Here is a 17,280-nt window from a genome sequence, read left to right on the forward strand (position 1 = left end):
CCACCTCAATGGCTTTTGCAACACCAGGGAAGAATGTCTTGGCCTGATGTAGAAGCTCGCAGTAAGTTATTTCTGATGGGTCCCCAGTTTTGTTGCACCACATCTCGTACCAAGAGATGGCCTCTTCCTTGAAGTTGTCGATGCCGTAAAAGCACTGGAGTTCTTCGGCGAGAACAGCGAACTCAACACGGCTCAAGTGCTTCATTTTTGATGGATGCAGCTGGAGAAGTTTGAAGCTCCTCTCATTGCTTTCAGAAAAGCGCCGAGCTAAAGAAGCAGTGAGGGAGTCCAAGTACGGCACATATATTGCCACACGGTAGTATTCCTCTGGCGACTGAATCCCGTAGTTGTCTCGGTGGGCCTGACGAGAGACTTGTCTTGGTACAGATATCACCACATTTAAGTGATTGGCTGCCTCCCTTGCTGCATTCATGATGTTAGAGAACTCCTCTACAGCGTTTGTCCGGTGGCCGCGAAAAATACGTTGTAGCTCAGTGATGTGGCCATGCACAGAATGGAAGTCCATGGATACACCTTGCAGAATGTTCGTAGCTGGTTCGAGCCGAGCGCTGTACTTCGCTACAATATGCAAGCAGACGATGAAAGATGAGCTTGTTGTTGCGCAGTAGAGGATGTGAGCTCGTTGTCTAGTTGCAGCGTTCGAGCATGATTCCGTGGACGCGAGCTGCTCGAGTGCTTCGACTATGGCCACGTAATGCTGAGAGAAGATCCTAATAGACTTGTACTTTGCAGACCATCTTGTCTCACACAGCATCGGAATGTTGGGCACCAATTTTCTCCGGAGCACGCTCTCGCGGAAGAAGTTTATGGTTTGTTTGATTATCCCAATTGTGTTTCGAATTTCAGAGACGTCGTTCAAATCGTTGATGACGAGATTTAGTTTGTGACTTGCACAGTGGAAAAATAGTGCCTTCGGGAACTGTTTTTGTATAATTTTGTTCACTCCAGCTTCTTTTCCAGCCATTGTAGAGCATCCATCGTACCCCTGTCCAACGAGGTTCGAAAGAATCAGACCGACATTCGTCAAAAGCTTCAAGATTGCCGCGGCGATGCAAGCGGAGTTTAATTGCTCCAGCTCTACAAATCCCAAAAACTGCTCTCGAACGCACACTTCGACTTCCGCCTTGTCAATAAAGCGAACGCCTATAGACATCTGCTCTTTTCCTGAAATATCTGCAGTTTCGTCAGCAAGAACGGAAAAAGCAAACGCTTTGTTAGTTTCGGTAACTATCTGCTCTCTCAGGATGTCGCCACAGATTGTGATGATCTCGTTCTGGACGCGGACAGAAGTGTACTTGGCATTGCCAGCAGAAGAAGCGAAGTGCTCCTGAAGTAGAGTATCTCCAGCTTCTACACGAAAGTCAAGCAGATCATTGAAGACTCCACTATCGGACTGCTTGCCGCGAATCGGCAAGTCATGCGTCGCGCAAAAGACAATGGTGGAAACTATTGGAAATAGTTTCTCACGGTTCCTTTCAACTTGCGCGTGCAGTGCTCTGTTCAGCTGCTGTACAACGGGTAGCTGCTTGCCTTTCATCACATCCATAAAGTTCTGTGAGGCCGTCATTGCCTCCTGGTGCCATTGGGATTTTACGTGATCCCTGCACGCCTCGTGCATTTTTCTGTAGTTACTGAAAGCGCGCACGATAAAACTTCCTTGAGTACCCCGGTGAACACGTGGAGGAAAAATGACGCAAAAACGACAAATAGCGCCTTTCGCTGTCGCTGAGTACGCAAGCCAGGGGGCGTAATCTCCCAGCCATTGATGTCGAAAAGGCCTCTTTCCAGGTGTTACATCCTTCTTAAAATCGTATGTAACATTTGGCGACCATGGCTTAGTAAGAAGACGTAACTTCAAAAAGTCCGGTATGCCAGTGAGTTTAGCTTTGCCTAGAAACTCTACTAAGTCATATTCTTGAGGCAAGTTATTTGTTTTCTTGATGTTGTCTCCGGACTTCGATCCCAAGCAAGGAGAAAGGGAATCGTTTCGGCTTACTGCGTGACCGGAGCTCGCTGGTGGAGTTCCTTCCATGGAGACGACGACGCCGGCTACTGTCCGGTGATGAAAGGTTGCATCGCTCTGGTCAAATCCGGACTTGAATCCCAAGAAAGGAGAAATGGAATCATCTCGGCCTGCTGCATCACCTGAACTCACTGTTGACAGAGTCCCTTCCATGGAGTCGACGACATCAGCTACTGTCCGGTTATAAAAGCTTGCATCACTCTGTTCAAATGCTACACCGTTGTCACATGTCACACCAGAATCTGCAGGGGCGCATTTGGATAATGCTTCGTCAGACAACCGCTGACGCTTGAAGAAGCGTCGAATATCCATCATTCGGGACCGCGCGAGACAAAGCTGGCTATGGAGTTCCTCGGGGTTGGTAGTGTTAAAAATATATACACATTGATTGGAAAAACGGTTGAATGCGTACGTTGAAAACAAAAAATGACTATGTATGCAGCGAAAACTTATTTACAAGATAAATGCACGCTCGCAGCTTCATACACCTCGCTCCATCTTGCTCGCGCAACCGCACAGTCGAGTATTTGCACACACACGCTCGTCGTTTTCTCGTCCGCTGTCTTGGTTGTTCTCAGCTTTGTTGACAACCGGCCACTAAAAACACCGAAGCACAAACAAAGAGGCGCGCACACGCAAGGAACGCCGCGCGACTTCCGAGGGGAAGGGACACTCGCCACTCCGGTCGGAAAATTTGTTTTGTGTGTTTTTATGAGGTTCAGAGCCCCAAAACGACTCAGGCTATGAGGGACGGACGGTCTCTTTACCATGCACTGACATCGCACAGTACATGGGCGCTGTTGGGATTTGAGGCCCAGCCAGAGGTGACAGGCGAGCCAGGCAGGCGCCATCGGGCTGCCTTGACCAAAGGCGCTGGTTTCCGGAGAAGACGCAAGGAACGCTGGTGTGGGGGCGCCTCTGGAGACTGCGTCGCCGTGAACAAAAGCAGCTAATCCCCTTTGCCGAAAATTCTGAAAGCGGCGCTTGTACCGAACTGCGCTCTCCCGTGGATCGGAGGAGACAGCGAGCGGCGGCGGCGACAACTCATCGCCCGCTTGCGCCTGAGCAGTCCGACAAAGCGAGGATGGACACGGCTGATTTGTCCCTCCCTCCTGAAGAATTCATCGGTGGCCGGGGTGTGCACTGTCTGCCTCCGTGTCGCTATCTCTCTAGAGATCAAAGAAACAGGCACACATCTCAAGACGGCTCGAAACACATGCTCGCCGGTGCCGCTGTATGTCTGCAACGACGCGTCCCCGGACGCGGCACTTTGCAGATGTGACCCAAAGCGTGGAAGCAGGGCCGCTTTTACTCTTTTGGCTGAGCGCACCGCCGCCCCTGACGTGCGGCCATCACTCACGGTTCGAGTGAGTGATTTTCCAGGGGGGTGCAGCCGCCCCCCCTTGCCCCCCCCTCCGGACGCCCATGGTTCGGGCAACATTACAAGTTTGCGATTACTTGGGAGTACGACAAAAACTTGTTTCAGAGGTCTTGACAAGGCACAAAATGAACTGGGACTATACTGCGTGCGCAAGGACAGCTTTGCACAAGTTTGAAGCGTTACGCACAGTGTCCTGGCTAGGACAGAAGCTAATGAACATGCACCAGTGGCCAGGACATGCGGCAGTCGGCTAGCGGTGTAACCTTGACTATAATGACTAAATATCAGATAAAAATGTACTTGGACTGTTAAATCCTGGCTGAGTTTTCTGTGTGGGAACGCATGACGCACTTACTCGACATGTCGAGGGACTACGTGCAAGCCAGCCGCGCGATTATACATCCAGCCGTGGTTGGCTACACGCCCAGACGTCGAAATACTGATTGAAACGAGGAACAACCCCAAATAAATTTAAGTCTCGAACGGGGGTACACTTGATGCCCAGTCAAGCCCGGCGATGCGGGTAGAAAATTTGACCCAATTTCGTCGGCAAATACTGCTGGCTCGTTGTACTGATTCTTCTTTTATGCTGACACTAAGGTCCGCTAACTCCGATGGTGCTTTGATTGACTCCTGTTACGAAAAACTAGCTGCTTTCTGAGCAGACGAGGGTACGGAAATGAGGGGTTCGTTATGACATACAAACGAAGGAAACCAACAATCAGCTTTTTTGTTTGCTTGTTTTTTATTTTTCTTTCTTCACAACGGTAGAGCGCCCAAGGCAACCGTGCGGGTGGCGGGCGGTTTCTGGTGCTTACCACTCCGCGTGACTTTTGCATGCATTTGTCTCCGAAGAATGGGAGAGCTGTCGGCTCCTCGCACTCGGTGTCAGGTGGAATATCCAGTGGCTGTGGCGGTGGTCTGCCGGAGAGTCCCGCAGCGCCATCGCACACTCCTCCCTTGACGCGCTTGTGTGCTGCGTCGCTGCCGGCACCCAAGCACGAATCCAAGTAGCAACGTACATTACATCCAGACAAAGCAAGCAGCTTAAAAAAGAGACTCTCCATGTTGACACGCCAGTGGAGCGGCCCGTTTCTACCGCACGTACTGCGCGCGATGTACGCACTTTGCGCAGTAGTGCATCACGATGAACGGCACTTGGCCAGCAGCTCTATCAGGCGTCTTCCATTACACGGGCGAATTGATGCAATGGCTGTCAGTTGGAGCGCGATATCTATAGCAATACGCCGTAGCGTCCCGTCCAGCCACGTATACGAAGCTGTATACCATAGTAGTAACACTGTCCATCGCGGCGACGCATACAACTCTCCCGAAATCGTGCATGATATCGCTTGTCTCTGTGTTATGCGCTTGCCACACAAGCATTCGCGCACAGCCGACAGCTCCTGTTGCTTCTCTCAGTGAACAGCCGCAGGCTGCAGGCAAAAATGAAAATCAAAATGGCGGCTTCTGCAATCGACAGCTGTACAGCTTCGGACATTGCAGAGGCAGCTCAAGTCTTGGCTTCGGAATAATACGGTACGGACGAAGACGTTCGGGCAGTGCGTATCAATTCACTTTCTTGCGCCTCTGCTTTCTTCATTTGCTCTCTGCTCTCCCCTAACAGCGGGAATCGAAGCTAATGTCCTTCAAGCTTTATACGCGGATAACCGAACAAGAAAGTGTGCACGAGTTCCTTTACGCTTTAGAAAGCGCGGCAGCGGTGAGAGCGATTCGAGACGCGCCGCCTGCGCGCAATCCTGTAATCGCGAGACGCGCCGCACGCTTATCAGCCGGCCCCTATACTGTCGATGGACCTACCTGAGCGCATCAGTCACTGCCCGAGTCTCACGCGACCAATCTCACCTCCAAAACGGCGCGAAACTGCGGCGACGAGCGCGCACTTTCTCTCCGCGGTCGTTTCGATAGCGCGGCAGAAAGAAGGACGGATGAACATTGACGGCAGCGGCGGGCAGCCACAAGTCATCAATCAATTCACTGCGCTCAGCGTGTGCCACGCATTCGGCGCGGGACGCCACCGACCGCCTGAAGCGCCGACGGCCGTAGCGGCGGAGGGTCGTCGGCGCGATCACATAAACAAACCGTCGGAAGAGCTAAGAATACGGACAGCAACCACCCTCCTCCCGACTCCCGTGCTTTTATTTTGTTTTCCCGGGCGACATTAGCGCTCGCGCGAAGTCGTCGCCAAGACGGTTTGTTTTTGCCCATTTCGCCACGCTGTCTTCGTCAGCGAGTGGCTGGATTGCTACGCCCGTCATCAAAACGCCATTCCGCGATGAGTCGGACTGACTCGCGCCTGTTCGTGCGTGCGTACGTGCGTGTGTGGCGGGCCGCTTTTGGGCACCTGTCAAAACCACCTTCGGCAGCGCGAATGAAGAAGAAAAATGGAAAAGCGAATCCATTCACGCAGCCCGCGATCAGAGGCTGCTGTTTTTCACGGTCATCGAGGTGGAGGAGCCGCTTTTGACGGTTGACGTGCGTTTCCATACGTGCTTACTCCTGCTGTCCGCTGCTTCTGGATGCGATGCCAGGAGGAAAAAAAAAAGATGTGTGCACAGGCCGCTGGAGAAGACCATCCCACGTACTACGTATAGGAGCAGCATGGGACTATCATCGTGGGAAGTGCAGTCTTGAAACTTGCTCTTAAAACAGCACCAAAACGAATTATCGAATCCTTACGACCCCAAACTGCACAGTGGGCAGTGCGCGACCCTGCTATGGGGGCTTCGGATTCACTTCGACCTGCAAGAGTTTCTTTGACGCACGCGCGGAAATCTAGGCACTCGCAGGCCGTTTTGTTTTGCCGCGCACATCGGAATGCGGCTGGTGCGGCCATGAAGTTAGCAGGCGTGCTCTGCTCGTATACAGTGCTCGAAAAAACGGTTTTCGGTCGCTAAGCCACTGTAGCTGGCAGAGAGATAAAGAGTTTGAGTTTTATGGCACATAGGCAACTAAGGCCATCATGCGGCAAAGAGGTAAAGGACAGCCTCATTCGCGCAGGTTATCTTCTTTACGCAGTGGCTCAACACGCGAGCTGCGTACACCTGTCCCTCAGCTGCTAGTATCTCTGAATGGCGTAAGATGAAGCAAAACTCGCTGGCTACGTTACAATTTAATGGGAACTGCGGCCGTCGATCTGATCGACCTGTAAGCCTCGCGAACGATGATGCACCCACATGCTCCTGAGGCTCAGCTACGAAGTCCTGTGGCGGCTTTATAGCTTTCACAGTCAACACTTGCTCGGACCGTTCCTAGTAACCCGGTTACGTCGCTTGCCATTAAAAAATGTCAGCTCTATAGCACTCTTCGGCGCAACCAAACCTGCGCCCGTAAAAACGTGTGCTGGACGCTGGCATATCAGCTGATGAAGTCGCTAACCTTAACAGTTTCAAGCATGGACTAGTTCACAGCTTTAATGCGCCGTATATGGCTCGGCGGCTTTTTTTTTTTTCTTCCTTGTCGATAGGTTCAGCGCAACCTGTTAACTTCTCACGACCCTAGTTGCCTCTAGCCACGTCGGAAGAAGGGGACGATCTGTGGCGCTCTTTTTGTACGGACTTTCCAAGTCACGCGAGAGGCTTTCAAAGCCATGCGTCCTATGCGTGATATGGGCGTTTGCAAACCACGTTCTTCGGATTTTTTTCTTTGAAATTCATGCTGTTTCTTATTAGTCGCCGTGTAATGGTTAGCACTCTGGACTCTGCCCGGCCGCGGTGGCTCATTGGTTACGGCGCTCGGCTGCTGGTCCGAAAGACGTGGGTTCGATCCCGGCCGCGGCGGCCCTCCCACATCAGCTGAACCATCGTTTCCTTCTTTTTTCAAAACTCTGCTTACACGGGATACGGGCATGCCTCTTAGCAGGAGCGCTGACCCTTCGTTTATATCTCACTTAAACTCCGCGCCGTCCTTAATTTCTTCTTTTTCGCGCCCTTCCTCGGATGGACATATATATACTTCGTGCGCACCCGCTGCGATGGCTACTGATCTCAAGGTGGCGGGTTCGATCCCGACCGCGGCGCCGTATCTCGGTGGAGGCGAAATACAGAAGGCGCCCGTGTGCAGTGCGATGCCGTCGCACGCTAAAGAAGGATTAGTATAAACTAATCCGGAGCTCTCTACTGCGGCGTCCCTCATTTGACCATGTGCTGCTTCTGGACGTTATACCCCACAATTAAACTTCTAAAACTCCGTGCGCTTTGCTGCAGCCCTAATTTCTAAAGCCTTCTGTAAAGATCAGAGTCTGCCTGCAATTATTCATCGTTTGCCTTCGGGAACGTCAGAAATGGCATCGATACGCACGAGAATTGTCTTTATATATTCGAGAATGTATGCCTCCTCCTTCGATTCAACCCTCGAGTTCGCTGAAGCTCACTGTGACAGGTTGCTGAATACGGCCTACGCCGAGTGAATTTTTGGCTCATATATACTCAGGGCCCTCGTTCATAACGAAGGGTAGTACCGAAGATTATTTCTTAGCCTCTCGTGTCGTAGCGATAGCGTCTTTCAACCACACTTGACCATCGTTGTTTCATTATTACCAATCCTTCGGACCAGACAGGCACTCTTCCAGTCCAGTGGACTTGGTCGTTTTAACGCGTAGACGATGCTTTTGCACGGAATTGTTGATAATGCAGTATACAGCCTTTGCAAAAAGTAAAGAGCCCAAGGGCGTTCGCAACTAAGCCGCGTAGTGGGGCTGTTGTAGCATCTGTGGAAGTCCCCCACTTTCGGAGGGGCGAAAACGACGAGAGTTTTGTCTTACCGTCAAGAGATTTGAAACGCTGGCGATGAATAACGAGCCACGCAGCTAATTACTTTTCACAGAAGCATTACGGGTTCCTCTAACATGAGAGGGAGCATTTTCTCTTGGCGTATAATATGCAAAGGTAATTTTCAGCTTCAGTAGAGAAATAGACAAAAAATAGTCTTTGGTGGAAACTTTTTGTTCCCTTTAATATTGGAGGGACCAGCAAGTTCGTGCTAAAGAAAAACCCATTTCTGGCGTGGAATAGAGCTCTTCCCCCTTAGACCAGAACGTGAGAACATCCCTGCTGTCTGGAAACGATGCGGGTCATCCTAACGGGGAACCCGCTGTTGTCTTCGCAGGCGACGTCTCTTCGGTGGAGATGGTGCAGGTGCTTCAGACGCAGTTCGCGCCTCTGGCCGAGGCGCTGTGCAAGGCGGTGTTCGACCTGACCTCCCGCGGCTCGACAGCCACGCTGGACACCATATCGGCGCAGCTGGGACAGGCCTTCCCGGCCATCGAGAGGCCCGGCGCCGACGTCGTCTACCGGGCACTGGGGGCTCTCATCCGGGAGCGCAGGCTGTACCACACGGGCCTCGGATACCAGGTGATTACCGGCATCTTCCTTGCCTTCGGTGGGAAAGGCGCAATGGATACAGCTCAAGTTGATTCCCCTTAGCTGATTGGGCTGCATGCAGCCGCGATATCAGTGGGGTACTGATATAGGTGTGTTATTCTCGGCGTTTAAACGCGTCATTGTGCTCTGTAAATCGTATCGCAAGTGCGGGGTAGCGAGCGATTTTTCCTTAATGAACCTTCCAACACGTTTAACGGCGCTGTTCGGAACATGCCCTTTCACACTATTTCATGCTTTTTTTTTTTTTTTGCCGTGTGAAAACACGCACTCTTTAAGAAACCTCGCATGCCACCTGCTAGAAGTTTTTCATACTCATGCAGCCGCCGTTTATCTGAGCGGTATCCATTAGAGAGACTTGAGTACTCACTCATGAGCCCGTGAAAACATACATTTTGAACGAGCTCTTTCAATAGCACGCGTTCCTTAGTCTCCGTAATAAGCTGTGCCTTTTACAAATATACACAGCCCATCGTGTTCACTTCTGGGGCCGTACAGTGTGGATCACTCTGTATCGCTAGCATTCCGAATCTATCGACGGCGAGAGGAACTCTCGCCCTCACCCCTCCAAAGTTTAGGATTTCCAGGCATGCTATAGGAGCATCGCTATGCGGCTTGAAACAAAACGCTTTGGGCTGTATATTTTTGACACATACTGTACATGCCTAGCTGCTTCCTGGATGAAGCAAGTGCTCTGGGCTACGGCTGCGCCGCTGATAACGTACTTCCACTGCAAGGTGTTGTACCGTGGATATAAGTCTCGAGGTCGAGTAGTCATCGCGCGTATCGATAGTTGCTGCATCGTGCCGCTCGTGCTCGCTCCCGTCGGGCGGTGAGGTTCCCAGCAAACCTTTTCCCGTGGTTTCTCCACTTCGGCGTGTTCTCAGGAAGGCGCAGCGGCCTGAACCCTTGTGTCTTTCCACAGGTCGCGGCCCCGGACACGTTCCTGCAGACCTCCCCCTCTCCAGTGCCCACCGAGCGGCCCATGCTGTTGACCAACGAGGAGGCCATCTCGCGGCTCCACGGAAGCCCCGCACACACGACGGACGAGTCGGCGGCCGACGGCAGCACCCTGGAGCGAAGCGCCTCCATGCGCCTCCTCAGGACCCGCGCGGGCGCCTCCGACGAGGGGCTGGCCCTGGGCAGCCGCCTCAGCCGCAGCAGCTCGGTGCGGCTCTGCCGCTCTTCGCCCGCGCACGACGGACTCTCGCCAGCAGCGCCGACCTCGGCAGCCAACGGCAAGCGCGGCGCACACCAGGACACCAGCTCCAAACGTACGTACCCGGCGCGTTGTTAGCGGGTCTGTGTGCGTTCAGGCTAAGCCTGTTACATCTAGCGACACCGGGGCGGGTACCCTTACATTTTTAATGATTTTATTTGCTCCTCACGTAATACTGGTTCGTTAGAGAATTAAGTTAAGCACACAAACGCGGATTCCCCTACCCGCACAGCGAGTGTCATGTCGGCACATTCAGGTTGAGTGGTCAGTATAGTGTTTCTCAAGCTAGCACACCTTTTCTCCAGCTAGGTAAATGATCCAACCGTGTCAAAACACAATTAACTGATTCAAGGTGCGTCATCTTGACAGGAGGAAGGCCGCCTGTGAAATGCCCGGCTTTGCTTATCGCATGCAACGACAGGTGGTCGCGCAGAACAAAAAAGAACAGTATCAAGTACATAAACTAACCTCGCAAGGAGGCTTATACGTGAGCGCGTTTATTTGCTGAAGGCTTTGTGCAATGGAATGGCGTGCGTGGCGTTCTGCACTCCGCAGACACCTTTCCATCAAAATGTTGGTCAATTACGTGCTTGCCTTTCAGTGAACCCCAGTAAAAAACAAAAAAATAAATTGCCGACGATTACGTTACTTCCCAATGCGAAATTATAGCGCAGCTCATCAGCTGTTTCAGCTTTTCGATAGATTGAGGCAAAGAATTCGACGGTGGCGACGGTAAGCTTCTGCTTCGGCAGCACGCACCTCTGGACACGCAGTGGCGAACAGCGACGGCTATGCGTTTCGGCTTGGGCGTGCGGGAGAAATGGCGCCTGGAGCGCGCGCAGCTAGAGCAGCTCGCTGCCCCGGCTGCGGAGCTGGTTACGAGGGACAACGGCGACGCCGCGGAACGCAGGAACGGGCGCCAAAGAGCTGCGCTCTAAAAAAGCTCACCAGTGACTCGCAGTCGTTACCATCCGAGGCATGGCGAACGCTGCAAAGGGGCGTTTAGACAGCTTTCGCGGGGCAATGCTTTTCTGCCAATTTCGTTTCGCTCTCTACCAGGTATACGGTTCTGGCCTTGGCGCTGTAAGCGGCATTTGCTCCCGAGTTATCGGTTCACCTTTGTGCTTCAGCCTCGGTGTCACGGTCTCTCAGTGCCCATAGGCTGCGGTAGAGTCACCGTGCTGAATGCCAGAGGATGCCGCGCGCTTTAAACTGCCTTGGGTCATTTCCTTCCGTAGCTCTTGGATATGCCAGGTCAGGCTCGGCTCCAAGTATACATACTCAGGTTTGCCTGCTACGACAGCCGCATGCCACAGTCACTTGAGTATACACCGAGGAGGCACACGCGGCGCCTGTTCCTCGTCACGTGTTTTCGTGGCGTATCGTGCGACGGTCGCCGTGATCGTACAGGCGCGTTAACAAAAGCGAAGCCCCTCCGCAACCGCCAATTATCGCCGGGAAGCGCGCCCAGCTGTTCCCAGCGCCTCCGCCCCGCAGCGGCGTGACCGAATTCGCACGCGTCGCGGGCGCGTCTTGAGAACCGGACCGATCTTGTCCTCGCTCGTTCGTTCGGTGATGCGTGCGACCGCGCATATAGTGTGCGTGCGTGCCGGAGACTGGGCGATGACAAGCCCATTGGACGCGCTTTGCTGTCTTAACTGAAGCCCGCCGACTGCGGCGCGGCACTTGGGCCCGATATGCTGAAAAGGTGGGTTATGCAAACGAAGCCGACGTCGCCCTTTCTTCGGCCCCCCCCCCTATTGTTGCCGAGCGAAGTGGTCATTGCTTGTTTTACCGGTCGTTTGACGAGTGGTCTTCACGGACAGTTTCGAAATGGCGAGTCGCGTTCTCTCCACGGCTTATGTGTCACGCGTTCGTAACCGGCTAGCCGCCTCATTATTGCCCTCGTCTAATTACTGCGTAAGAACCCGCGTTGGAGCTCGAGGAGCAGTGGCAAGTTGGTGCGCAGTGGTGCTCAACTGCGAAGCACCACCCACGTTACAGAGCAGCGTGCGACGCTCTTTAGAGCTAGCTTGACTTGCTCCAGGTCGCTGAAAAACGGAGAGTCGTGTTACCGAGCGCGCACTGGTAAGAGGGGCAGCACATTTATAGCAAAGGGTTGCGAAAAGTGCGAAAAAGAAGTAGTATAAACAAATGCACAATAGCAGACCACGCCATGTTGCCATTATCGTCATTTTCCTCTCACATGTTATACGTAGTGTTCGTACGCTATGCTACCGGAATCAAAAGTTGGTTCTTGTAATTCATCACAAAAGTACACCCGGCCAGTTGTCTAACAGTATTAATCGAGCACCGATTAAATGCCTGTAAAGCGGGGTATGGCGAAGCGAGGAGGCGAAACGGGCGAAGTCTGCGCACAAAATTCTTGCCGTTTGCAGCTAATTCCGCCGCTCCGCTGTGTCGCATAGCGCTGTGCGGTCTCTTGGTCGATGCTTGCGTGATACTTTTAAAGAACTGGCCAAGTGTACATATGAAATACAGAAAGACCGGTGGTAAAAAGGTGGTGGGAAAGTAGAAACCTGCTCACAGAGTCACTTAATATCGCGTTTTTTTTTTCTTTTACCTCGGCTACTGTTTAATAGGAAAGGAAAGAAGCAGGGTCAACTATGACCAAAGAGAAAGGTGCTACGGGCGGTGCCAGAGGCAAAGCAACCTAGGCAGAATGTCACAAGCCAGTTGCAGATGCACTGCCGTAAAGAGCTCAACGATTAATCATGATTTTTTTTTTTTTTTTTACGTACCGAAGGAACACGCCTGGCTGGTCTTTGCTTACACTGCGATCACTCGGGGGCTATTTAGCGTGCACTGCAATTTCTTTACGCGGTCATTTGTGCGTTTCGCCTCCATCAAAATACGGCCGCTGCATGCTGTTAGGATCAAATTCGCGCAGTTGTGCTTAGTAGCCGTATGCGAGATTTTTCAACACACACACACACACACGCACACACACGCACACATTTACATGCGCTAAGGGCACAGTTGTAACCGTGCGCTGAGCGCAACGTGTGTGGTGCGCATTTCCTGTCCCGGCACTCAACCATGCAAGACTAACGCAACCGCAGCGCTCTTTCTGTCCGTACGTCACTCACTGTCTGAATCCCCGAGAAAATTTGCTTGCAGGGAGATATTCTTCGCGAAGAACGTTTCACTACGGAAAATTATTACAGCGGACAAAGCACAAACGAGTCGGCATGTGCTATTTTCAATGTCTGTTGGGCACATTCAAATGAGGCGCGGTTGCGCCAGGTGTTCTGGAGGTGTTACGTGTCATACCTGTAAATACCAGGATGAGTATGATAGGAATAATAATAATAATAAACAAAGGCTGTCGAGTCGTTGCTTCGAGTGGCGCACGCGTGAGGGACGATGCGCTCGCGCTATCTGTGACATTCCTCGAGGAATGTCGCTTAGAATCTCGCATAGCGCTCGCCAACGCTTAACTCGAATGCCTTGACAAAGTGCCGATTCCGAAGTCATCGCTTCCCTTTTGTCGAAACAGCGTACGGTATAGGTATACCAGCTTCGAGAAAAGGCGAGAAGAAAAAAAATGGTCTCGCTTTTTTTCATTCAGTTTGTCGCAAAGAAGATGCGCTCCGGTGGACAAGCGCTGCTCCTTCAGCCGTTATTCTGGTCTCCCTTGGCTGACGAATGCGTGCCGAACTGCATTTTTCGTCACGCAACGGTGGGCAGGTAGAGATATTGGGGCGCGGGGTCGCTAATCGCAACTTAATGCCCGAGCGAAAGCTGGGTTACGCAAACAGACACGAATCAGGTCCCGGATTTATTTCTTTACTTATTACTGCTTCGTCCTTCGTGGCTGCGAGTCGGCTTCCAGATCGCCCCTTTCCTCGTGAGACAAGAGCCGGCACCTCCATTTCAGCGGCCACGGGTACGGTGTGTGCCCAAAGTATTAGGGTCTTTGGCAGGCGCGCGGATTTGGATCGTCGGACCGTTCCATGCAGAAAGCACAAAACGAGTCGCAGCGGCCGCCCTGACACCTTGTCATCCAGGTATCGCTTGTGAAATAGCGGGCGATCGACGCGTCTTAATTTGCTCTTCAGCTTTGTGCCGCACAAGTCGTCTAAGCTAGTAAGGATTAACTGCAAAAAGGTTAAGAGTGCTTGCACAAAAACGTCCTTCTGGAGGGAAGTTGGTGACAGCTTGATATGTTCGATGGAAGCCTTTAATATAGGTGGATGATGCACAGCCGTGGAGAAAATTAGGGAAGCAGTTACCTTTGCCTCAGGTCAAATCGCACTGCACCGGTCATTCGCGTAAGTCATTCCATCAAAATGACTAACCAACATGCCCAAGCTGCTGTCCTGGTTAAGTCATTCCATGCACTCTGGTGCTGTAGTGGGTCAGTTTCCGTTTCTGTTTTTGTTACCGAAAGCTCGTATACTCACATTACGCATGTTTCTGCACCTGTGAAATCAAGATTTTACGCCATCGCTGAATTTCGAATAAAGGCATCCTGAAGTTGCACCGTACAGCGTTTGTAGTTGATACGTGTGCGCAGATTGAAGTCTATAGCGTCAAACGCTGCAAATGGCTTCATCTTACACTAGAGTCGATGAAACCACCTAAAACAAGAATTGGCAGTTGCTTAGCTCAGCTATGCCAGGATATAAGTAGCGAGGGGTACGGTCTTCATTACGTGTCTCCACGTAAACGCGTGAGCGCGTAGTTGCGCCCTGTGAGCGCATTTGCAGACTTGCCTGTCCCTTTTATTTCCGCTAGGCGCAGCTCAGGTGCTTGAAGCATCGATAGCAGATGCCGCGACTAGCAACGTCATTTCCTTCCGGTTTTATTTTGTTTTCAATAAACCACTAATAATGATTGGCTGGCGTATAAATTCAGCAGCACATTTACTATCAGTGTCGACTGAAACGCGATCAACAAAATGAGAAAACCTCATTTGAGGCAGGTGAATACTGGAGCCGTTAACTTAGATTTAATGCCACGAATACCGCCCTTTGTAACTGATAATTGACTTCGCCAGTGTGTTTGCCCTCCAACAGCGAATATTTTTGTGCTTTTGTGCTCGTGTTTCAGTTATCCTGCTCGCGCGCTTCATTTGACGCCAACGGCGTATCTTCTTTGCACGGATCATTTGCACGGTGTCTGATTTGCAGCGCACCGTTAAATGTCAAACAGTGTTCTCTGGATCTCAAGAAATCAAACTTCTTCGCCAAATTCACGTTCCACAAACTTATGACGCCGGGTGTACGCGCACTGACTCATTTCTTTGTTCCGCCCCTTTGTCCTGCGCGCAGGCGACGGCAAGTCATCCATGTTCAGCCGCTGGTTCCGGCGCAGCCGCTCCGAGAAACGTTCCTCGGGCGAGTGCAAGAAGCAGCTGTCCAGCTTCTCGGCGCAGTTCCCGCCACTGGAGTGGAGCGACCCGGACTACGCGCGCTTCCACTCGCGCGCCACGCAGACCAGCGCCACCGCGCAGCCGGACACACACCCCTACGCTGCCCTGCTCAAGGTAAATCACCGCACTACTGCGCTCCACGCGCGCTGTCCGGCGAGACCCCGGTCCGTACACACGTTATCGGGAAATATGCATGGCGCGCAGTACCCGACCACCGTCTGTCACGATGCACTGCGGTTTCCAGCATCTTGGAGTAACATGGCTGACTGCATTACTCTAGGCTGCCGGTTTCCGCACGTGGTACTGGCGACCGCGGCTGACTGAAGGGAGAGTACGCGCCGACAGCTTGTCTTCGTCGCTGTCTCTGGCCCCTACGCAATGCGCCCGAACTTGCGCCGTCTCTCGTTCTGCAGTTACACCAACAATAGCGCACCCCAAGACAAGTGGTGCGAGACGGTCCACGGTTGCTCTTGTGGAAAGAACAGCGCGAAAGGCAGAACTGGCAGGGAGAGAGATGACAAAAAATCGCTGACGTTGCAGCTCTATTGTCATCATATACTCTGTCCGTCCTACCCTGTTTTTCGGTGGAAGTTATTCCGACAGCGTTTTTGTTTCGCAAAAGGAACGGGGTGTAAGAGCACCAAAATGACAGTAGCTGCCCGCAAGATTGAGAAGAATCGAAACGAAAGGAGAAAAATGACGTGGTACAAGACGTACGGCGTTAAGCAGCACTTTAGTTAGGAGAAAATCACCGATACAAACGGCCCGCATGAATTGGCGTTTGAATTCTCTTGTTCGTAACTTCAATGCCGCAGCATATACAGTTGAGACTGTTTACAAACTGAGGTTTTGAAGTGCGGCACCCGCGGCAGGTATAAAACAGCACTACCAGCGTTCTACCTTCTTTTTCTACTGCGCGGTAGCATTTTACGCAGTTAACAAAGGTTCCCCCCGGAATCAACTCAGGAAAAAAGTTCTAATCCTCTTAGTTAGCCCAACGTGATGTAACTATAAGGAGTAGGAATTGTCTACTAATGAGCAGCAAGGAATCGGCAGCGGGAATTAAAATTAGCTGGCAAGGTTGTCCGCACCTCAGCAAAAGTGACACCGTGCCCCGGCCAGGTCGACGGAGGAGAGGAGGGGCCTCTGACCTCCCCCGTTCCCCTCCCCTTCGCCTGCGCTGTCGCGCACAATCCGCACAGCTCCGTGCTCGACGGGAAACTCGAATAAGCGGTGGCATGGCCGCGTGAAATATTCCACCACGCCCTGGGCCGAGGCTATGAAGTGTCAATAAATTTGTTTGCAACATGTAACTACGCTCGTATGGGGAGCTGCGTGCTTTTTTCGACTGCTAGTCATTTTAATTTAAATTAACACTCTATAGAGCACCTGATTTGCTTCACATGTTCCGGCGGCGATCGTATTCCATTAATTGGATGGTATCCTTCTCTCTCACATATCTCTCGACGTGAGTCGCCGCTTGAGTTTTGTATTTATGTCCCGAGAACGAAGCTACGTTAACATTTAAAATGCGTTCAGTTCGAATGAAAATTTTGATCGCCTTCGATCTTTTCTACTCTGAGAGCACTGGGCTTTGCAAACGAGTCATTTCGTTGTTCGCTTTTGCAGTGATGTTAGGGAACACGCTTTTATTAAATAAATAGTAAAACAAATAACATCATACTGGTTAAAAAAACGGGGGGGGGGGGGGGGGGTCGAAAAGATGAGAACGCAAAAAAAGACTGCCACGAAAAGCGAGCTGTGGGTTTCTTTTTTTTTCCCTCTCTCTCTCTCTCTCTCTCTCCGCGCCCTCGTCTTTTTGAGCGCTTTCTCGTCCAT

The 17,280-nt window shown here is 51.9% G+C and overlaps 1 protein-coding gene across 1 annotated transcript in view; it reads left to right on the forward strand.

Annotated features, from left to right (window-relative positions):
* The window catches only part of ko (Stork-head domain-containing protein knockout), a 371,967-nt gene that overhangs the window by 282,716 nt on the left and 71,971 nt on the right, over positions 1-17,280 (forward strand). Inside the window, exons 2-4 of the mRNA XM_089581223.1 lie at positions 8,553-8,797; positions 9,750-10,098; positions 15,341-15,555. Coding sequence (XP_089437349.1) covers positions 8,553-8,797; positions 9,750-10,098; positions 15,341-15,555 — 809 coding nt within the window. The remainder of the gene's footprint in view (positions 1-8,552; positions 8,798-9,749; positions 10,099-15,340; positions 15,556-17,280) is intronic.

Source organism: Amblyomma mixtum, chromosome 3 (assembly GCF_055824585.1).
Source record: "Amblyomma mixtum isolate Tamu chromosome 3, ASM5582458v1, whole genome shotgun sequence".
NCBI lineage: Eukaryota > Metazoa > Arthropoda > Arachnida > Ixodida > Ixodidae > Amblyomma > Amblyomma mixtum.